Source organism: Antennarius striatus, chromosome 11 (assembly GCF_040054535.1).
Source record: "Antennarius striatus isolate MH-2024 chromosome 11, ASM4005453v1, whole genome shotgun sequence".
In the NCBI taxonomy this organism is placed as follows: domain Eukaryota; kingdom Metazoa; phylum Chordata; class Actinopteri; order Lophiiformes; family Antennariidae; genus Antennarius; species Antennarius striatus.
The window spans coordinates 16,129,056-16,153,327 of NC_090786.1; the positions used below are offsets into that span (position 1 = coordinate 16,129,056).

The 24,272-nt window shown below is 40.7% G+C and overlaps 1 protein-coding gene across 2 annotated transcripts in view; it reads right to left on the bottom strand.

Moving 5' to 3' along the window:
* mcu (mitochondrial calcium uniporter) overlaps window positions 1-24,272 on the bottom strand; it is a 58,033-nt gene that overhangs the window by 26,299 nt on the left and 7,462 nt on the right. Inside the window, exon 2 of one of the 2 annotated variants that reach the window (XM_068326832.1) lies at window positions 2,206-2,316. In XM_068326832.1, the coding sequence (XP_068182933.1) occupies window positions 2,206-2,316 (111 nt within the window). Of the gene's footprint in view, window positions 1-2,205; window positions 2,320-24,272 lie in introns of both variants that reach the window. The other variant, XM_068326831.1, reaches the window with a different exon arrangement.

The window sequence follows — 24,272 nt, forward strand, 5'->3', positions numbered from 1 at the left end:
CTAATAACCAATCACAGAGAGGCTAGCTGCAGCACAGTACGAGGAACAGCTCTGCTCATTTTCACCCTGTATAAACCCCGATCTGATGTCCATTTCATACAGCTCAATGATATAAAAATACAGATGCACCAAAACAAACACAAACAGAACATACTGTAAATGCCATGCAAATAATAGTACAAGCGCACTTTCACACGCACACACGCACACACACACACACACAATCCACACGCACACAAACAGACACACACGCACACACTAGTGTGCACAAACGGATGATCAAGTGAGCTAATGCATTGCTATCCACAGGAGAAGGATCAGGAGCACTCAAGGAACAAAAATCCAATTCTCATCATAAAATTTTTATCCTGTTCAAGCTCGATGCTGGTTCACACACTGTTCCTGGTGAAAAATACACACACTTAACTTTCAGCTGATCTTTTTAACATAATGTATCTGCTTTATTGGATTCCAGGTGGACATAACTCAAAGAATACCAGGTGTTTGACAAAACAATGTTGGAAAAGGAATGTGGGGAACGTAGCAGTATCAAGAGGTCTGGTCATCATATTCTACTGGACGGACATTAATTTGTCAGCTTGAGTCAGTTTCAGTGTTAAATGCAACTGAATTCACATGATCACACCAAGTCAAGCAGACAGTACAGTCAATGTATAACTACAACCATAACAAGCTGTTTTTCACTGCTGCTTTGAGACAGTCATATTACGTTGAATAACTGGAATCATGTCATTGAAATGTGGGGGAAAATAATGAATTAGACTAAAATAAATGCATAAAATAAAACTGGTTTTCAAAATTTCCAAAAATGCAAGTGGTCCTGTAAAGTCCTGTGTGTTCTAGGTAGCTGTACAACATGACGACCCACAGAGACATGGCATTAGTTGATCTTTTTTTTTTTTTTAACCATAGCTGAGGAAGGCGTAGACTCGCCATTAAGGCCCAGTAAGAGAGTCAAATGCAATAACACAGGCTCGTCTATTACAGTTAAAATAGTTAAAATATTTCCAAATCTGAAAGCCCATTGTGCACTAGACAGGGGAAACTCCAATAAACCTTTGCAAGTCAATTAAGAATATTATGATTACTTATGCAACTTTCATTTTCATGCAGGCCACTGGTCCAGAAAGAAGAAAAATTAAAACAAGCCTTGTGCACTAATCACTAATTGCTATATTTATTTTGAATGCACACATAACTATTGAAGTTGGGCTACACACCCACACACACACAACATCCTTGTGGAGAAATGACAAAATGAAGTGATGTGTTGAAGCTTCATGTCCTCGAAACAGCTGGTTCCCCACCATTTCACGCCACATTGCATTTGCAAAGCTTGCTGGTCTTTATTATTCAAATACACATTTGTCAAAGTCTTGATTTGCAGGCTCTATTAAGATTTGAAGGGGAACTGGCAAATCATATGGGAGCGTCATGTCAACAACACTGAATCAAGGTAATGACACCCGGTGGAGATGTGGCTTCAAAGGACTCCCCCAAAATAATCCTTGCATGGTAATCACCAGCAAACTGAAAATAATATAAACAACTTCCTCCCTGATGACAACGAGGAGAAGTGGCAAAGGATTAATGGGATTCGGATGACAAGAGTTTTAATAGTGACAATCAATCCAAATTACATCTAGAGCCAGACTCCAAACAACAGTTTTATTAATGCAACTTTTATAGATTGCGTAGGAATAAAATTACTTACTATTGAAATGCAGATGGGTGGTAGCTTTTCAATGCTGATGCTGATTGCTAAAATCCAAATGGGTAATATCCAGATAGCCATAACAATCTGAAATCTTGCTGACATAATCATGTTCTGGCCAGGCTTTCTGAATGACATTGCAGGCTGCTTGACAGAACATGGTAAATACACTAACAGACAGCATTGCTGGAAAATTATTGGACTGGGAGGCAACCACAGTTTTCACTATGATAATTTCACCGCTTAGAGTAAGCGTATTTTTTATTTTCTTCAGGAATGCTTTGATGACTTCCTCCAAATTTTGACTTCATCAAATACTCTTTTTGTTTTACACATGGAAATAAAAACACTTCTATCCACTGATGGTGCTGAAGATGCTGACCAATGAGCCTCACAGAAAGTTGACTTTATAACGACTTTGCTCTGGAAGTCACTCTGTTACTATCACCTGATAGCAAACACACACTAACCTGTGGAGACAGGGAAGTGGGAGGCAGGGTGAAGAGTGTGGAGTGGGCTGCTGACTGTAGGCCATGTGCTCTCCTGACAGTCTGATGGGTGAAAGGAGCAGATGATACCTCCTGCTGCAGCAGAGATATAAACAGGAAAAAAAAAAGTCAAGCATCATTCTACTCTCTGAGATCAAATGGGATAATCATACCCCAAAGGGAACACAGTGAAGCACTATTTTCAAACTCCTCTGGCTGGAGTGTTTAATATGACCCGAAAGAGGCTTAAAATAATGAGGCATGAAAGCCATATCAGTTTGTATTCCCCATACGGGCGAGGGTAGTTCCTTTTTGTCACAAATGGAACAAACTGTGTGTTCAGAGCTGTTTGAAACATGAAGGAACTATCATGTCAAATGTCCAGCGTAGGATAGCGAGGACGAGTCATGATGTCTGCTATTGTAAGCACAAATCAGATGTGAGCTGAGCTAAAGCCGCTCCACCTAGAGCAGGATGAGCAGCGTGTTATTGATTCAGTACGCAGCATCAATCCCACAATTATCACATTAAAGAGGAGAAGCATGAAATACATTCAGTTTCTGTTTTGGGAGCATTGAAGTGTTTGAGGGGGGGAGAAGGAATGTGTGTGCACGTGTGTGTGTGTGTGTGTGTGTGTGTGTGTATGTGAGGGTCATGGTGGACTGTAACGGCAGAGTTGGTAGATACATTGCACAATATTCCCTTCCCCCCAGCACTGTCAGCAGATAGGATGTGGATAAAGTGGGGTACACTTCAATCGCAAACACTGAAGGGGAGGTTGGGGGCTGTTCACAGGGACGATTATCATACAAGATGTTCAGTGTTTAAACACTCCACCAACCTGCTGCAGCATTCTGTGATCAGTGTTAACCACCAGAAAGGTATGAAGGATCGTAATTTAAAATCCAATGTCCATCACTGGAGCATTTCAGAAGCGATGAGTATGAAAGCCTTTACTGGCTGACCAAATGTGTGCATTGTCATAGCAATGCTTCCAGAAACCTTCACCTCATGTTGAGTACCTGTGTCCGCAGACAGCTGAACAATCATCACATATTGCGATTCAGAGAATAATGTAAATGAATAAGTGAACATTTTGAGTAATACCTGAGAGGCAGTGAAAGGATTCTTGCTTGCATTAGATACAAAGCTACAGCTTAGTTGGCTTAGTTTAGCACAAAGGAGAAATGTCTCATGCATTTTCAGATTTCACAAATTAGCACACTATAGTTTGGACGAAAACCTGAGTATGTTTCCATGTTTGGTTCCAGTGACACTGGTAGCACTGGCTTTGAGATGGAGCATTGTGTGCTGATCAGAAGGACCATGGTTCAGTGTCCTTGGTAAAAAAAAATTGCATTTCAAAAACATTTATCAATTTCTTACAACAAAATAATACTATTACAAAGATACAAGCTCCTTGTTCACCGAGCTTCTAGATGTAACTCACATTACCATCCACCATGTAGGCTAGTCACCCTACTAGACACAGGGCTCTGCTAGTCACTGGGGTACTGTGACGTCCACCAACAGCAGGACAGGGATTACCTAGATGGATTTCTCTAACAAGTGATTTATGGACACCATCAACATCAACTATAATCTAAAGTCGTCAGACCACCTCTCCCTTGGGGGGTATTGTGCTGAGCTACTTCTGAGATGGGTGGCAGTCTCAGGTGACCGGTATCTTCATAGTTAGCCAATAGACATGTGACAACATTAATCTCCTGATGTAGATCTGCAGGAATGCGGTATGCAGATTTCCCTGAATCCTTTAACAGTCAGAGCATAGTCACACAACACACCTGCGTGCTTTAGGTCCTGTGGATGACACAGCGAGAGTCGCGTCGCTGGAGGATTTCAGCTGTGGCACAGTGGACCACTAAGCCGTCATGCTGCCAGTAAATGTAAGCTGTACATTAATTAATCAATAGTAATCACTGAAACAGTCTTCAAAAAAAGGCTGGCATGAGAGGCTCTGTCATTACAGTAATTCTCTGAAGGCACATCTGCTGTGTCTTCTCCACCGTCACAGCTATAGATGGATGTCTGTGCCATATCTGTCTTCTCTACATGTTATTACACACACAATTAACTTCCCTTTAACAACTTTCAGCCGCAGTAAATTTCATTTGACAAGAAAGGACAGATAATAAGATAATAAGTCTGTTTTAGTTTTTGGACAAGGAACAGTCACGAGTTCATCTTCACATGTTTCAGCTTCTCTCAGATGACTGTAATCCAGAAGGTGATCATTGTGTGGTTCATCTAACAAATGTGTAATTATCTGCTGTGGGGGGCATGTGGTTTGTGTGGCTGCACTCAATTTTATACAGAATTATAACTTAAGCTCTTCTTCTCCTTTTGGCTTTTCCCTTCAGGGGTCACCACAGCGAATAAAGTTGCCTCCATCTAAACCCGTCTTCTGCATCCTCTTCTCTCACACCAACTACCTTCATGTCCTCAGCGAATGCTGAACTAACTCCCCCAGGCCAAAGCGAACCCCTGTCATGAAGAAGAAAAATAAAAATAGCGGTAAGAAAGAAAAGAAAAGAGAAGAAAAGAAAAGATAACAGAAAATGGAGAAACGTGGCGACCATCTGGAGAAAAGTGGGTCGAAGATCGGCCAGGTTAACCGGCAGCTGAGAAGTTACGATGCAATCAAATGTTGCATATCAAATGCTCTGGACGGCAGTGAGGATGACGTACTATAGGAGGAGCCAGCGGAGCCAGAGAATGGGAGTAAGGACAGTGACACTGAGCACAGCGAGGCAGTGGATGTTTGCGAGGAGTAATGTTCTGACATGACAGATCTCGGCTACTCTCAAGTTTAAACCAGTTTGCATTATTTTATTGCACTACAGTTTTTCTCGAATATATTGTTATAATCATTTGTTTCAGGTGTACTGTAATTATTTTCTCTATAAAAATTTAATTTGGTGTTCAGAAAGTCTTTTTTCAAACTTGAGCCTTGAAAAAGAGGGGATCGTCTTATAATCAGAATCGTCTTATATTCGGGCCAATACGGTATATCGTAGACTAGTTACATCCCGCTTCAAACCAGTGATGTATTGTAATTGTCAGTGTTCGTTTGTTTGTCCGTTAGCATGTCCACCAAATATCTTCACAACCGTTGCAGACAGAAAGATGAAACAAAAAGCAGATTACCTGGGCGGCAAAAGGGGATGAAAATGAGATGATGACCTTGAGAAAAATAGGTCAAGGTCAAAATTGGACTTGTACACTCAGGAATTGGATAAGATAGAAAGACAAGGGAGAAGGCCAGTGTAAGACCATAGATCAAAGCTAGAGCTGTGATCTACCTATGCACTAGCTTTGAGCTATGGTCAAAAGATCTACCCTGGAAGTAGGTCAGGGTAAGTCGCGGGATGTTGCAGTCTCTGACTGCTTTGGTTCTAGTTTGAATTTCATTTCTCATTTTGCTGAATTTCATGGATGAGTGCTAACCTACACCACATTGGTGTCCTGATAGCCAATTATTCTCTTCTTTATCATTCATACAACTGAAAACAAGCAGAATCAGATTATGACATGATTGCAGTGGACATGTAATGAAACACACACTCCACTTCTCAAAACAAATTGTTTCTTTAGGACATTCATCTCCTGTCTTCAGCATTCATAAAGGCGGTGGACCTTGGTACTAAGATAATAGCATGCTGCAGCAGGATTACTGCTTCTTCCTTATCTACGTCCAGTCAGGCATGCACCTCGTAGGAGGGGTCTGCATTCAAGACTCTCAAAAGACAAATAATAGTGACCATGCATTGCCAATAGTCCACCAGTGGAGATACATCATTTGCAGATTTTTTTGACATGATATCCGATATTTACTGAAGCTAACTATCAGCCCCACCACCACACCGACTCCCTTTCACTCTGACAGTAAATTCAAGCTGCAGCAAACACAATTACAGAATCATACATCAGAGCTGCAATAACTCAACAAGGCCCAAATGTCAAAGCTGCACCCCATTTAAGAGAGACAGAATTCCACTTTAACAAAAGACACGGCTGTGACAGAAAACTCTTCTCCTTTATTAACTGTGAAATACACACACACACACACACACACACACACACACACACACACACACACACACGCACGCACACGCTACTAATATATAACATTAAAGTCTATTGATAGTGTCATTTGTTGTCTCTAGAAAAGAGGTGGGGCACATTGCAAACCAAAGTTTGTACCTGATAAGGTTGTTTGGGTGAATGAACTCTTTGCTGGTTGTGACATAACTGTCAGTCTAAGGTTTTTTTTTTAAAAAGGCCGTAACATCAACTGACACTTCACCAAGTCCCGTCTCTAATGTGATTCTAATGTTTTGCATTTTCTCCATAGCATATATTCAAAACAACACACGCTGCTCTAATCTCGCAAAAGGAATCAACGTTCTAATGTACTTGATGTATGATGATGATGATGATGTTTTGGGGGTTGTCGGGGGATAAGTACTGTTTAATATTGATTTATGAATTAATACATATCCTGTTCTCAAACAGTGCTGCTCCTGAAAAAAGAATTCCACTTTCACCAAACCTGAATGCTGTGTTTACATATTTTAGTCTGTAAATAGCAAAAAAGTGCCACGGTCTAATCAGTACAGTAAAAAGTTAGTATGTTGACTTTCACATGCTCAGATTATTTTAGTTGTGTGATAATTTAATGTAAAGGACTCACAAGGATCTACTGACACTTCGTATGATGACATAGCTAATTACTGTACATTAAATATTAACATTCAAACAATAAGGAACCTACCACTGCATAAAAACACACAATTATGATTTAGGAGCAATTTCTGCAGGTATTAATGTTGTCTAAAAAACTGGAAATGGTTCTTCCAAGAATAGAAGACAGAAGACAGAAGTCAGGACCTCTGCACCAAGAGGCCTGCAGCCGCAGGACAAGAGGGTCCGTCTATTTCTGCTTATTAGATTGCCACAGAGGACAACAGCTGCTTTCTCTTGCTGCCAAGCGGGATCATATAGAACATATAAACTCTGAAAAACAACACTATTCTCTTGACACAAATAGGTGCCAGCTGGTTAAGTCCCCACTGACAATGCTTTTGGTTTGATAACAGAAGACGATCAGCAAACAAACACCTCGGGAGACATGTCTGCTGTATGAAGCAACTCCACTGCTTCATACAGTGTATAACATTATGTATTGCAGCAACATGTATTACGATTTTAAAAGAGCAGTACCATCAAAAGGAAATATATTTTGCATAAATGATTAAAAAAGATTTAAGTTTTGTATAGACGCACCAGCAAACATGTGAAGAGTACAGACGAAAGGAAGAAGAGGCGACTTCAACACTCTTTAATATTCATCTTTCAATTCCACTTCATTGAGACAAATGAAAAAATAAGAGATGAGAAAAATGAAAAGACAAACACAGGAGAAAGCAGGACAGCATGACAGCAGAGACTCTCATTTGTGAGATATCTGGATAGTTTCTTTTTCTTAACCAAACCCTCTTCATCCTGACACATAAAAAGAGATAAAACAACAGAAAAAAAAGCATTTTTGCATTAAGAATAGTTATTTGATGTGGAACCAAATGTCCACTGATATTAAAAAAAACATCATCATAAAGTCGTAGTTTCATTTCCTCTGAGTTTGTTTATAGTAATTTCACTTTCATGTAATATAAAGTAGAATCTTTGATCCTCCCAACAGCCAGTTAGGTCCCGACTCTTGTAACATACAAAAACATGGTCATAAAGGTTTGTGGTGAAATGAGACAATATATCAATAAAGTTGTAATCAGGTCATAGTGTCTACATGGTCAGTGTTGATGTTGAGCATTGAAGATAGATATTTTTAAGCTGGTAGCACAGGTTGTGTCACCCATTCAGTGTCGGGTCACCGCGACACAGAGCTGTGGGGGGTAAATTCGGAACAGAGTGAGTGGCATTGGTGTCATTCTTGGATCCACATCACGTGATACTTTCAGTGCCTTGACAGACACAACTGTGCTTCATACTTCTTGTCACAGCGAGAAAATAAGTGGCCACTGGCTGCCACATATTGATTTACTGATTGAGCTGTGGTGCAGTGGTAGTTATGAGCCTGTTTCTGCTCTGGGACCAATCTCCACCCATCAGACATGTCAAATGATAACTCTGTAGGGGTCGCCTTCTTCTCAGCAACACTAATTCTTTATCCATCGTGCTTCGCATGTGTTCAAGGTACTGCTTTTGACACCTGAGTGCCACCTGACCTGAGACAAAATACTTGAGTGTTTACATGAGCCCAAATATTTGACACCTCTGCAGATTCCGCTTCTGAACTGTCGCGATCGTAGCAGCTTTAATTACTGAAAACGGCTCATCAGCAAGCAGTTAGACGACTCACATGTCTCCTAATACAAGATATTGTGTAGCTCAGATTGGCTAATGGCTAATCTTAGATGTCACAGATGGTAAGTTAAGCAGGCCTGCAAATAAGAATACGCCTGTGGGTGGGCATCAGACTTGTGTGTATTCAGCACCGTCTACACAAAAACTTATTGGTCTCGAGGATTTCAGATTGAAAATAATCGTCCACAGAGTCATAGAGCCAGGGAGCCATATTCTGTGTACTGTGGTCAAATCTGCTTTGCGTCTCTGCAAAGTGAAAGTCTAACAAATAAACATGGCATATCTTTAAATACAAAGGGGGGAGTGAGACTATGAAGAGCTTCATATCTACTTTCAAGGGTCAATGGATTTATGCGTCTAAAAATAGCATGTTGAATCAATTGAACACACCGTGATGCGTCAGTGAATCCAGATGGAGAATTTTTCATAAAAGCAAAAAGGCAAATGTCTACAAGAGCCTAGACTTGATTTTTAACGGGACTAGGAGAGACATTTAATTAGTGACAAATGCTATTTGTTCCCAGTTAATTGTGTTAACCAGCACAGACGGAGGTAAATAGAACGAAACACGGTTTTTACTCACAACATATCTTCTTGTGTTCAAATGCACAGATCAGTTATATATTGCATGTTGAGTGCTTAGAGGAAGATGTGTAGAGTCTGCTGTCTCTTTTCCTTCCTTTCTCTAATCTAGTCAGCAGACAAAACTTGAAGTTCTAGTGACTCTGCACCATTTAGCTCAGATCAGCACTTTCTTTATGTGAATCATGCTCTGATGTGGACATTCTCCCCACTCCTTCATCTTGTTCTTCTCCGTCTTTCTTGCACACTTGCCCTCTCTGCATCTCCCTCACCATTAGGAGAAAAGCAGTCAGCCCAGGGGGAGACAGGGGGTAGGGGAGGTGGAAGGGCTGAAGGAGGAGAAAGTTGGGAGGCTGGAGGCAATCACTGGCCAGCAAGAGGGGAGATGAAGCGATGGAGATAAGAGTTAAATGAAATTGCCTACACATTAAGCACACCCAGCTACCCAGTGGCTGTATGTGCAGGGAGAATCGTGGTGAATGACCGCCGACCAATGAAAGTCTCTCCTCTCTAACAAGAATTGATCCATTACAAGGGGTTTCCTGGACGTTCCCTTGAGACAGACAGATGAACAAAGACTGCAGGATACTCCTGGATACAACCTTTTCAGGTGAGATGAAGAGATGTAAAGGACAAAATGGACACATCACATGCTTACTAGGTCGTCATGCCCTCTCCAGGCTCAAGGGCATTTGCGTGTTTGTGTGTCGATACCAACGTGTGGCTGTGTTCCTCCTGCAAACCATTATAAACCTGCCAGAAGGCATGAGAGCTGCACAGTCAGCGTCTGCCTCCACCATTTATCACCTAAGAAACACAGACATCGACATGCGACGCAAAATAACCCCTCTGCCATTTATCCACTGCTCATGTGGGATGCGCACACAAACATAAGCAAAACAGGGTCTTGATGGCGCTGTGTGCAGAGAGAGGGTTTGACAGCTTGCTGTCTCCGGCTGCAGCAGAGATGAATGGCTGGGCTGAAAACTGACTTCATTCATAATGGACTAGAGCAACAAAGCAGCTTCATCCCCAGGTGTCTCTGGGAGTACAACAGCCCTGATACAGACAAAGAAAGGAGCAGAGACGGGAAGAAGGGAAAGATGGGATGAAGGTTGATTTGTGCAATAAATTAAGCCATCCATCACAGAAATATCTCAAATTTCTCCGATGTTACCCAAAAAAAACATCATCATAACGTGGTGATGTTGCTGAAACACTGGCCGGTCTTTTGAAATGTCAACAGTTGTTTTGCTTACGTCCTCACACTTATTTACTGTTCCTACTAGCTTTAAAAAGATAGGGCATAGGGTCCTGTAAAGAAGGAAAAAAACACAAAGAGGCAGTACAAAGAGTAGAAGCGTAGAAGTGAGGGGGCAGAAGAACATGCACATCTGAGACAGACAGAGTCAACATCATCAGCATCGGAGGAGACGAGGGGCTCTGCGAGAGAAATCGGACAGATTGTGTGACTCTGCATGTCTGCAGGTCTCAGTGTGTGTAAACAGTGGGGGGTGTCTATTATGATAACATTTTTATGAGATTATCATAAAGCACTAAAGAGATGACAGCAACAATGGCACAAAAAGCTCAAAGTGAAGCATGAATTTGCATATCAGATGTATTTCCCTCTAACAGTCTTAGCAAACAACGAAACACAGAAACTGTCAAGCTGTCATGTCGACTGAATACATAGTTTCCTGCAGTCACTGTGTTACAGATTTTATGTAAATCAACCAAAATATGAGGTGTTTTTCTGTGGGACAAAGACACAAGTTAGTAGCCTAGAGCAGAACGTGTCCCTGGATGAGAACAACGGCAACATCGTTCACATAACATCCTTAGTTTGGTCATCTATGCATGAATCTCTGCAGTTCATTCTTAGCAACTGTGAAATTACAGATCACAATACTGGAACAGAAAGGGACACATCTTCAATCAGTATCATCTGCTCGTAAATACTAACATTAGATGCAAAATAGGGTTGCACAGCTTCCTAAACAGTTTCAAATCTTTGTGGCTCCAGTTGGAAGCAGACAACAGTAAGCCTTACAAGAATCACCTGCTGCTGTAGCACAACCAACCATCAACAGAGGCCCCCCGTCCCACCAAGGACCCTCTTCAGAGACTGACCTCACAACACTGGAGCTAAGTTTTGACTTTAGGTTCAGACTGGACTGTAACTCAAGCCGATGTCAATCAAATATTCATGGGTCAGTTATTTTTCTCTGGTGAAGCTGAAGATAGAAGGGCTGTTTAGATGGTTCATCTCTGAGTTTCTGTTCATAGGAAGTATGGCAACATGTCACGCAAACCCAAACATTTTGTCAGCAGTACACACACGCACTACCCATTTATGACTACTGTACACGACAGCTTCTCTACCATTCAGAGACACACATTGCACTGGTTGCATTGTGCACATTACAATACAGCATCACAAATCAGTCGTCAATCATCATCAGAATGATTGATGATGGATTCATGGTTGAAGAAAAGGATCAAAAAGGTTTTGACTTGTTTCTGTGGGTTGAGGGAATAGGATTATCCGATACCTCTAACCATAGCAGGGTACATCCCCTCACTTGTGACCAGTACACAAGCACACTTCCCCACCTCAAGGTCTGACTGCGCTAACCCACTATATTACATCCTTGTTTGATTTCATGCAACTGTATGTAAGACATCGTTAATGCACGACTTCCATCAAAAAACTCTTCAAGGCTTTCATTGTGAAACAACTTCTGCCAGAGACATCTTAGTCACCAAGAACAGTTTGCATCACTTTTGATGACTTCTTTCCTTCTCACAATCTGGGTGATCCTCAAATCTCCATGGTATCACAAAGACAAACAACAGCTCAATATTCATGACAGACTACATATGACAGTCGTTTTGGAATATTAATGCTCCTCCCTCACATTTTGCATCACCAGATGCACTCCATCAGAATCTGGAAAACTGGGTAGCCAGCTGCTGAGCTCAACCTACTCTGACACGCCCAATGCATTAGACAAGATGGAGAACCTGGAGAGAACCCACTCAGACACAGGGGGAACATACAAACCCTGCACAGAAGGGGGTCAAACCCAGAACCTCTTTGCTGTGAGGCAACAGAGCTTTTTACATTTGACAGAAAGCTCATTTGACTGGTTGGACTCAAATCTGTCAGTAATGTACATTCTGCTGTTCAGAAACACCTGAATGGAAGGAAATGTGTAGAGGATGACAAAGCATTAGCCCATTTCACTCAGAACATGTCAGCAGTGTTGTACTGAATCCTGTTAGGAAACAATGAGATGGATAACCTTCAATTCTCTGTTGGAAAAATGACATTTTCAGTGTGCAGAGGGTAACCCAGGCAACAGCAGCACCAGAACTTTTAAAAAGCTCCAATAGGTAAGCGTGTTTCACGGCCTTAATTTTAGCAAAGAGGAGTTCTCCCAATTCAGGTGCAAATACCCGGATTTAAAGACTGTCAAACACACTGTAAGTAAAGCGATGCTGCCTCAGGCTGAAAACAAAAAAACTACTACAAATGTGTTGTTTAACCTCCTGAAAAGGAGAGAGGACCAGCATCCTCCTCAACTCCCACATACATCTCCTCTCACATCTGCCTCTCTCCCACTTCTTTAGTTTCTTGTCCAGGCTGGGGCTTCCCTAGAGTTCTCCCCAGACCCTGTGTTGTTGAAAGCTGTTGCAGAACAGGCTGAAAGCTTAGCTAGAGGTACGTCGATGATCCGCTCTGATGCCAATCTCAGCTCTGCTGCCTCCTCCCTGCTCAACCATTTTCCCTGACAAAACAACACCCAAACTGATCGTGTGTAACTGTCCGTCTGAATGACAAGCATTTGATTCTGTGCGAGCATTGGCGGAATAGCAAGCAAAGCTTCCTGCCTGTAACAGGGAGAGGCAAAGCACTACAGTACAGATGAAATAACAGGATGAGTATAATGTGTTTCAGATGAGTTTACCATATGAAAAAAGGTAGACACAGATTCATTTTTTATTGTAATGCCACAGGCAATGCAAACAGCAGCACCAACTACTGGATTAGTACCCTGGAGACAACAGCTACAGTCTGTTGGCTCAATAACAAAATGATAGAAGAAAATAACTTAATAGAGCAAATGTGACCTTGTTGAAGTACCATGATGGCAACATGATGGTGCACAAGTACAGCCATTCACGTTCATAAAGTTGCGGGAGCATCAGACACTCCTGCATTCAGAGACTGGTTATGGAAAATAAGATCTACGTCTGCTTTGGGAAAAGTGCTCTGCATACCATGTACTGTATGTACGTGTGTGTTTTATTAACGTAAAGTAGATTAATATAAACTTAACAATGGTGTGTAGCAGCTTGTTATGTGTTCAAGAAGACAAATCTCTTTCTGTTTGGGCTTCCCAGACAGCCATGGCAACACTATCTTGAGAACTATCTAGGGAATGTAAATATGTGCTATTACTTAAGCTAGCCAAGAATCCTCCAACGTGGCTCTCAAATCACACAGCCAAAACCCAATGACGACTGTCTCCATAGAAATGCATTCTCTAACAAACCCTCCTCTCCATTGCCTCAATCCTATTTATAGAATAGCAGAGCACGAGCTAACTGGAATAGGATGAGTAACAGCATAGTGAAGATGGAAATGTCTAGTATCTGCACCTCTCTATGGTTGCCATCTTTTTTTACTTCATTTCAAATCAAAGGCTTCGAACAAATGTTCTCACAAACATCTGAGCACCGATGCTGAGCCTCAGGAGACAAGCCAGGTTTCATGTGTGAGAAGTTGTGTGAAGCGTGTGTGATTCAAGTAGATGCCAGGCCTGCTGGGTATGCACACTCTCACTCTCTCACACACACACACATGCACACATACACAGACAGACCAAAGCCAGACAGCAGTGTGAAGACTGAAGGCAGCTGGGTCAGCGTTTAACTTCTCTGGAAGGCCATGGGACTATGTGGTCTGTTTTGGTTTTGACCTCTGTGTGTGGAATGGGGATATGGAAACCACAAACGTGTCCAAGGTCAACAGCCTCTACCTCAATCACCATCAAGGAAAAGGTGTGGAAGTAAAAAACCTGCATAGAGACAGACAGTACTCATTGTTCTTACAAGAAATAGCTGGAATAAAGAAGAAATGTAGCAGCAGAACCAACTCAGCCTATTTAATGAGTAGCAAAAGAAGCTCAATGCCTTCAAAGTAACAGACCTCATGAGAAACGCTCTGCCTGACCACATGTTAATTAACAGTACAACATGAATGTCATGCTTGTTACTACCACATTGGAGCTGCACAACAATAATGAGCTTGAGGCAGCAGGGAGTTAACTCAATGACCAAGAACAACAATTATGGCTGTCCACTTTCATTAAAAGACACTTGGTTTCATTGAGCATCAACGTTTTATTCACACACGGTAGGGTATCTGGAGGGTAATTGTTACCGTTGGATGGCCATCCTTGAAGCAATGCTCTGACTCTGGAGCGTGTTAAGTGTTACATGCTTTTTAAATAAACATTTTTTAAAAGAATTTCAAAATATCTGAGCTTCACAGTTATTAAAGGTTTATTTCGTCAGAGACATTTACATATGCAAAGTGTGTTTGAGCACAGGCAGGATTGTATCTGCCACTCCTCATCACCACTCTGCCTTCATAGAGTTCCACATAGGAGTTCTCTATTTAGTTTATAATAAGGAAGTAAGGCATTTGATGCTAAATCAAATGTGTTGCAAAATATTTAGCAGAATCACTTCATTTCCAGTATCAGATTAACATTCAGGTCATCAAAAGTACCAATACTGGTAATTTTTTTCAAACACTTATTTAAAAAATGAAATATCCACATTTGATAGTACCAGACGTGCAAAGAATATTAAAATCAGATCTAAAACACAAAGCAGCACAGCTATGATCATTATCATAGTGTTTTTGCAGGCTGTGGGTTAACCGGCTTAACCGATGGTTAAGAATCATCTTCTACTTGTTTTATCCAATCAGATACGGATATCATCTTTTATAGCTGCATTGTCTTTGTGTATGAAATTCAAGTATTGCAGGATTTTTATATAAAAAGACAAATTAAGTATATTGTAAGATTATAATATACTTATATAAATTAAAATTACCCCCATCACATTAAAGAGGCTTATCCACAACAGTGTCACCCCTGCTGAGGAGCTGAAGACATTATATAACTCGACCAAAGTCACATCAGCTGAGAGAAGGTTTCATTTGATTTTGACAAGGTCAGCAGTGAGTAAGTAGATTCATTATACCCATCAACTGTAAAGTCATGTCACAGCAAAGAGCGCCACAGATGAACTCAGATTGTCTGAGGGTCATGAGCACAAACAAATGAAAAGAGTACCTACCAGAACATTGTGATGCATTCATGGTCCTGCAGTTTCAACCTCTGGCCATGATTAAAATAGTTTAATTATTTGACTCAAATGTTATAACACCTGCACCTCCATAATAAATAATCCACAGCGACCCATAGACCGCTTACCCATTCAGCTTTACACTTTGTGAACTGGAAAGCAATCGAGAAGACATTAATTAAGACTTGTCTACCGTACAAGAGGGCAATCTGGTGTCTTCTTGTTCAAACATGAGAACATGGGACAGTGGAGTCAGTCACAAACGTTTTACTTGCTACTGTTACGGTCAATAATATGACCATTGGCCATATTTGCCAGGCATCTCCACATTCGAATAATATCCTTCCAGTACGATTATTTGATCAAAACCTCTTATCCTACCAGGAATATAGAAAACTATTAAAATACTGGTCCTAGCACCCTCCTGCACCATATTTGACCACCAAAAGAGGCATAGAGAAGTCAATCGGCTCAACATCCAGCCACTGATCCTCTCCTCTGATAAAGAAGGTAATTAAAATAGACAAGCTCAGAGCTCGGCACTAGCAGTGAAGTAGTCAGAGGAGATTGGCTCAACAGGAAATCTGTTAGATTCTTCACATAGCTGAGCAACAAAAACAACTACAAAAAATACTACCTGAGGTATGACTGAGCTAACTGTGACATGTTTAGCTCGTTTCCCTGGTCCAGCTAATCATTACAAATAAAATAATGGGACTTAGAGTTCATTGTCGGGTAGAGGTGGCCTCTGTGTTTATTTTCTCCATGGAGAATCCCTGTGTGTGTGCTTGTGTCGACTATGGTGCTGTTACAATCTGGGTAATTACAATGCAAACAAACTGGGCGCCAGGCCGAACAGAGTCTTTCTTTCTGTGGCTCACTCTGGATGTGCTCAGAGTCTGATCAATCCCCTTCTTGACATCTGGCTCTGTAATGAGGTTGTCACAAGCATCACTCAAAAAGCAGACAGCCCATTTCACACAAGAAGGAGGCTTGCATTTGAAAAATAAAGCAGGGAGAAGCAGAAGCAGAGAAGTTTGTGTTATCTCACACAGAGAAGAAGAAAATCAAACAAAAATGTTGTCAAACCAGGAGACAACGCCAAGTCCAGAAGCTAATACGTATCCAACAGGAGAAGAGGACTGATTCCACCCTAACCCTACAGTTAAGGGCTTATGTTAGCTGGAATACCACTGTTGACAGATATGACAGACTCATCAACGATCCCTTTTTCAATTTTCTTGTATTCACACTACAAGCTAGATTGATTGCTATGGCAACCTCATCAATCATTTCACTTACATTACATATCTACTTGAAAGATTATCTGAGGCGGTGCGTTCACTGCTCCCTCTGGGTGCGAGAATCATAATGAAATCCTGTGGCGTGCCATGCACTATTATTTTCTAATCTTTTGGTGGTCGCATGTTGAAATTTGAGAAAGCGATCTGTGGATTTTCACACAATTGTTGGTGTAATGAAACCTGATTTTAGGATTTTACGGCTCCTGTAGCATGAGTTAGGCGAGGCCTTCAAGCGTGAAGTAAGGTCAACCGCCGTTCTAACAAGAAACGTAAATAATTACTGTTGCCATGTTATTTCATTGTTTACAAAGTGTTGCTCAACACATATGCAAAATGTCACACTTGATGCTGGAATGTTTCCTGTCAGGCCTCTTTAGCTTGTGTAACACTGCATGTTATCACCCTACACAATGAAAGGTAGCACAGAGACAGGTCTTTGTTTTAGCACACAACCACACTGATACGGTGTGTGCCATTTTTATGTGGTTTTTGTGCTGGGTTCTCATGAACGAAGCTTCTGTATGTGAACATCCTAGTAGACATGCTCATAACAACCTGCTATCAGAACTTTTCTATCGCACTCCTACATTCCCTTCTACATTTCTACATGGACTTGTTTTGATTTTATGGAAATCAAGATGGTAATATGTGATAAAACGTGGTTTTCGGGATCAAAGGAGTCCAAACACATAGTATACATACTGCATTGATACAGTTATAATAATATACACAAGATGACCACAGGCATTATTATAGGAAATGTACAGAATTTCGCAACAGAACTGAAATGCTTTTATGAGCATATTGTAAAAGCCATCATAATGCTTTTACATCATAAGTTTTTTACATGTTTCAGTAACAACATATGAAACTATGTTCATCATGCCTCCTCTGGATGGACAAAATTGACCTTAATCTGCATTTCCAGAAAATTTATTGTAAAGAACATAATATGCTGGGTTGCTCCCGGTTGCCACAAGAGTAGTTTTACATTAGTTTTTCTACTATTTGACAATTTGATGACAAAGTCAGTATCCACTTGTTCTTGGTATGATGTTTAGAGGATTAATATGTGTATGCATGCTTCTAAGAGCTTGTTGTAAATGCAGTTCAACCATCCAGGATAAAAGGATCCAAAGAAATGATAAAATGCTGAAAAGAAACAAACAGCACTACGCCTCACTAAGCTACAAAGGAAAAATAACTTCTCTGAAGCCATTCCATCCCCTAGCCACAAGCCACAATGACCTCAACACAAAGATGACGTCACAGCTCTCTACACATCCTGCTTAACCATGACCGGCAAAGCCCTCATTTTCCTGGTAACTTAACACCAGAATGTTTCAGCATGCAGATAAAATGATTTCCCTCCTGCGGAGCGGCCACGTCACTCCTTCACAACTAGATCAACCAGCTTTATCAGAGGAGACGGTGGCCTGGTTTTCCTAAAATTACTTGGAGAAAAAAAATAAGACACAAATGTCAAGCACTCCTGCATTAACTCAGAGCATCGATCAGCAGGAAGAGTTGGACTAGTCTTGAGCCTATGAGTGTGTTTGTCCCAACTGAAAATGAACCGCTTAGTGATCTGTACATTATTTCCCTTTCAGTAAATGCTGTATTCTATTTTGGTTTAACCATAACCTAATGGAGCATAATTGTGTGTGTAAATGCCCGGTAATGTATTACTTATTCCTTCAGGATAGTTTCTAAGTAACTTGCATGCATACATAAATAATTAACAGAGCATTTACACTCAAAACAGTTGTTTGAGCAGCTGTTTTACTGTCATACGTGACAGAACTCATTTACATGTATGCTTCTCAAAAACTGTCGCTTGTTGCTGCAGACATTTAGCACTTGAGATTTAGCACTTGAGTGAGTCCCTGTAGTTGATTTAGTTAGAAACAGGTTAATGGTCTTCACAACCATGACTCCAAATTAGAGGAGAACTGAATTCTGTGGTTAGACAGATGCAATAATCCTCACAGTGCTGCTGACAGTGAGATGGGAGAGCTATAATGAGAAGCAGCCTTTCTCACCCAGTTCGTCTTCAGTGAAAGAGGTGAGCCTGAGGCCGAGGGAATCCCATCGCACAATCCCTTGATTCCTGCACACAACTTCCCAGCCATTAAAAACAAGACACACTCATACACAAAGCTACCAATTTCCAATCCGCTGCTTCACCATTGAGTACATTCTCATACTTTCACTGTCCTGCTATATGACCGTCTTCTGCTTGTCATTACACATTTGTAGCTCAAGAATCAGTCAGATTCAATGTTATGCTGATGTCAACTCTATTAAGAAGCGGACCATGAAAAGAAACAAGATCAGAAACTGAAGGGTTATTTGCCCGGTTGATGTGTCTACTTCACCAGCAGCTTAGGTATGTTTAAATGTGAAATGCACACAGTTTCATTCATTCATTTGTTCATTTTCTTGAAGGTGAGACAATTACTATTTGCTATGTTGGGTGTTATTGGTGGCGGGAGGAAACCAGAGAATCTGAAGGGAACCCATGCAGACACAAGTAGAAAATGAAATCAAACCAAAGACCTTCCTGCTGTGAGGCAATAGCGCTCCCCACTGCGCCTCCGTGCTGACCATCCACATAAGTTAATAGTTGAAAGTAATACACCTATTCATAAGACGTTTAATTGTCACTAACCTCTTGCGATGTCCCTGCATTAAGCCAGCATCCACCACAATCAGTCCCTTGTATTCATTTACCATGAGCTTGTACAAACAATCAATACATCCTGAGGGAAAGGCCAACCTCCTTCTCATGCTTATTAGCTGCTTATTGGAAAACTCTGATATTCTGAGAGTAAAAATCCACTCTACAATGAACTCTAAACAACATTGAGCAAAACAGATTGAATCAGTTTTCAGCAGGAGGTAAAATCATCCTGACACGAAACAAAAAGGCAGACAATAGCGTACCAATACATACCTGACCGCACGCAGGTAAGCTAAGAGCATATTTACCTTCATGAATCTGGGCTTGCACTACGAGCTAGTATAAAGAAAAAAGAATTGAGCAAGCCACAAAAAGCCACATTCTGTGTCAAAGACAGTGGCACAGTGTGCGGATGACCAATGCTCGTTGTGGGGGGCATGGGGGGGACACCCCCCCCTGGGGGATTCCCGGGGGCCTCCCCCGGGAAATGTTTTAGAAAATGGGGTTGTTTTCCTGTATTCTGGTGCATTCTGAGGATTAAATCTTCTGTTCAGTTTACCTACAAAAATACACTAAAGTCAACAGTTCAAGCTTAACTATCTTTATTTCTATCCTACTTTATCCAGGTATAAATGTGAGATTCAACAATTGAAAACTTGCATTCACTATGTGAAGATACAGTCATACAAAATATTACTCAATGTTTACTTGTAAGTTTTACTTGGACTAGAAGACATTTTAACTTTGACCACCACCAACACCATTGGTATGCCATAGTTTTTTTTTTTTGTTTTTTTTAATTCAACAACAAGTATTTTCATTTCAATTTAAAAAGGCATGAAAAATAGCAAGCGAGGTGAATACATATTTATATGCATCGCTGGTTATTCCTGCCGGTCATAGGGAACAAAAGTCTAAGACTACAAACAAGTATTGATGATATCTTTCATTTACCTTCTGATCGGTCTGTCACCACTCCTACCCCCTCTCAGCATTCACCATTTGTTTATTAATGTTTATTAATGAGGACTTTAACACAAACTCTACTATAAAACACTGGATTCTTTTGCTCGATCGTCCTCGCCTTGCTGTACACAAATTCGCAGGTTCAGCTTGTAAAAAAACAATATTTTGTTTTTCATCGGACGAGAGGAGGTCATGACCCGAGTGCATATTTAATGATCGGGAGCGTTTGGGTCACTTCGGCTATTTCCGTCGGCATGCGGAAATAGCGGCGCTAGCGCCACTTGCTAGCGGTAATGGCGAGCGACGAAGTTTTAAGTTTTAGCCTTTTTTACGTAAAAATAAGAACGCCACTGTGGCTACACAGTCTAAAAACCTTGTAGCCAACCTGGAATTTACTTCGCCTTTGGTGAAGTGGCGAATGGCTAGCGCAAGCCCAGTGAATGATAGTGATTCAGATTCTTTTGCTCCTCCATTTTACTTCACCCCTTTCCAAATGGAAAATGTTTTACATACACTAAGATGGCAATAAATTATTTCCAAAAAAAATATTTTTTGAGCCCAAGTTGGTCTCAATACAAACTACATACAGCATCAACACAACAACAAGCTGAAAAGAGTTAGACTAAATGGAATTTCATGGCTTATCATACATGAAACCTAAAAAGACTTTAAGAGAAGGTAATCGAGGAAAAGCAACAGGAAATGTCTTCAGAATGGAGAAACAGAACAACAATGGCAAAGTCCACTTAAAGACATCATCTACTAAGTAAAAGAGGAGTGAACTTTGTTTTTTTGTTATGTCAAACCTTCAAATGTCAAACTGTACGAATAACTGCCCAATGCATGTTACACATTCGCTGACATGTTGTATGTACAACTCTCTCGCTATCGGCTTGTAAAACATTTAAATGTTTACTTACTTTTTTTTTGTTTACTGACTCGAACATCATAGATTTTAAAACTAAATTTTACTCTCATACAGTAAAACAGACATTTCCTTGTAAACTATGATTCTCACTCTTCTAAGTAAAACAATAAAAGCCTGCTAGGAGTACTTTTGGTTAATTTCAACCTTAAAAAGACTAAAATAGAAATATAATAATTAATTTATATGGCATACAGAAACATAAAAATACAAGATATTAAGAATTGGCATTTGTATTAAACAATTAACCAAAATGGCAAAAAACAAACAAACATTGAGCATAAACGTTAAAGTGAACATGGCCCACATGAATTTAGTCTTTCCGTTCTTCAACTCGAGTGCAGTCTTAGCTTTGGATTGTTATTTTTGCACACTTGCATTGTAGCATCTTGCTTTATAGTTGGCGCTCATTAATGTGTTTCTCCATAGAGAACAGCTAAGCAGTGATGACCAACCCAGTCCACAACTTCATCAGCAACAGTGAAAGATTCCGCCTCCGCATCTGACGCACACCTAAAGTATCCGCTGAAACCTCACAGCCTCGTCCAACATCCGCACAAGTGAAGAAAACGACGTAAACAACCTATGATATTCCTGTGACGACTACATTTTGTCTGCATAGCAGACAGTCCACAGTCAGTTAGGAGCTTCATTTGGAAGATTAAATAGAGTTATCACATGTTCAACATCACATGTTACCGAGTCTCAGTTCTCTCAAACTGACCTCTTGATTGTTTTCCCCACAGAACTCCTCTTCCTTCTTCACAGACGGACTGGAAGCAGCAAAATCTTTAGGGGGATTATTTCTCAAATGTACAAAAATATGTATTGTTGATTTTTAAATATTAAAACCATGAAATGACTAAGAAACTTAACTAAAATTTTAATTTGTTTTATAGTTCTATTGGTTTATCTCTGTTAAGAGATTTAAAAAACTCATAGAAAAGTAATATATATTTTGTTTATTATTATGAAAAAATAAATAATTTTTTTTCCTAATGTCTGGCATCATCCCTGGTGTCAAGACACCTTAAAATCTGTGCTACAGCAGTTCTATCACGTGGGGTCATATGTCAACGATGACACCCGTCGCTTCATCAGTCAGGGCAGCCATTACAGCACAATACAATCAATGAAATGATACATCTGATAAAATCATGGTCACCTGTGAGGTGAATGGATGTTCCCACACCACAGAAGTTAGGTACAAAGAGAGGAATTTATCTTTCTTCAAAATGACATTATTTGAGATGATTTCTTGATAAATAAGTATAATGTTGGCTTGTTATGTTGGCTACGATTCCGTCACTTCTGCTGTGAGGGAGCGCATCGTGACTTATGATATATTTTGCTTGGCTAAGGTCCCCATTGATCATAAAAAAATAATAATGCCACCAAAACTTGTTTAATTATGTACTTGAAATAATACATCTGGCTCAATTTGATTTTCCTGTTCCTTTAACATGGACCTACACATGACAACTAAAAATTTATCAGGCATCTTTTCAATTCCCACAGCTTTAAAAGAGAAACCTGAAGATCACCTGGAGATAGTGAATATATTGGTAGAAGGATGCTTTTGAACTGCCAGGCAGGAGGCCTAGAGGAAGACCAAAAAGGAGGTTTATGGATGTAGTGAAAGAGGACATGAAGGTAGATGGTGTGACAGAAGAGGATGCAGAAGACATGGTTAGATGGAGGCAACCGATTCGCTGTGGTGACCCCTGAAGGGAAAAGCTGAAAGGAGAAGAAGAAGAAGATCTTTAAAAGAGAAAGAGAAGATTAATACTGGTATGTATCAGGTGATAATGTCAGAGTGTTGTTTGCTTCGCTCAACACCAACACTCAAGATTACGCTGGAGAAACGTTCTGTTGTTGTTACACTGTACTAAACATAAGTGGTGTTCATTATGTTACTGTTTCATCATCTCTAAGTAAAAATGTCTTCTGATAGTTTTACGCACGGCTGACTCTCATAAGCCAAAGCTGCCAGGTGTAATTCATGTGCTCACCTAAAGGTGGTATAGACAAAGATTACAATAGAGATCCATCCAGAGCCTAATAGCTTAAAGGCTGGGCTGACTTTCATGGGTTGTAGCAGCAACTTCACCTTTACTCCTGGAAGAGGACAACCCCAACCTGACATCCCCAAGACAAGAGGTGACTGAGCATTACCTCCATCCATCATCACCTTACAAACGTTGGCCTAGTTTAATGTCCTTTTCAGGCTTGACTGGAGACACACAGAAACATAGGAGGCAGCTAATTAGTCTACGCCAACAACAGAGGATCACCAGTCATCTACCACTTCAAGGGTGAAATCACCCTTTGAGTATTCATGAGGAGAAGCTCCATCACAATAGGCTCTATAATAAATGTTAGATTACAAGAGCATGTGGTTACCCAATCTAGCAAGGAGCTGAAGCATTAAAATTACAACTGCACTGGACAAACAAGTATGAGGACACTTCAGGAGCATCTAACGAAACATTCCACCTTCCAGGAGTTCTTTTGACCTGAAGGAGGACAGCTGGTGAGCCAATGAGAAAGATAGCTGTTCTGAAGAATACGAGTCAGCGGACTGGAGGAAATCAGTAGCAGAAAGCACGGGGGAGACGGGACAAACGCTAGCATATGCCTGGTGGTCTAGCAGACCCAATGAAGGAGAGACAGAAAGAAATTCTGTCCCTATGCCCCTATACTGAGACCAACTACAAAGCTGTTCATGGGATGTGCATAAAAATACCTGCAATAGAGGCTGTTGTCCTAAGAGAGGCACCAGAACAGCAGAAGC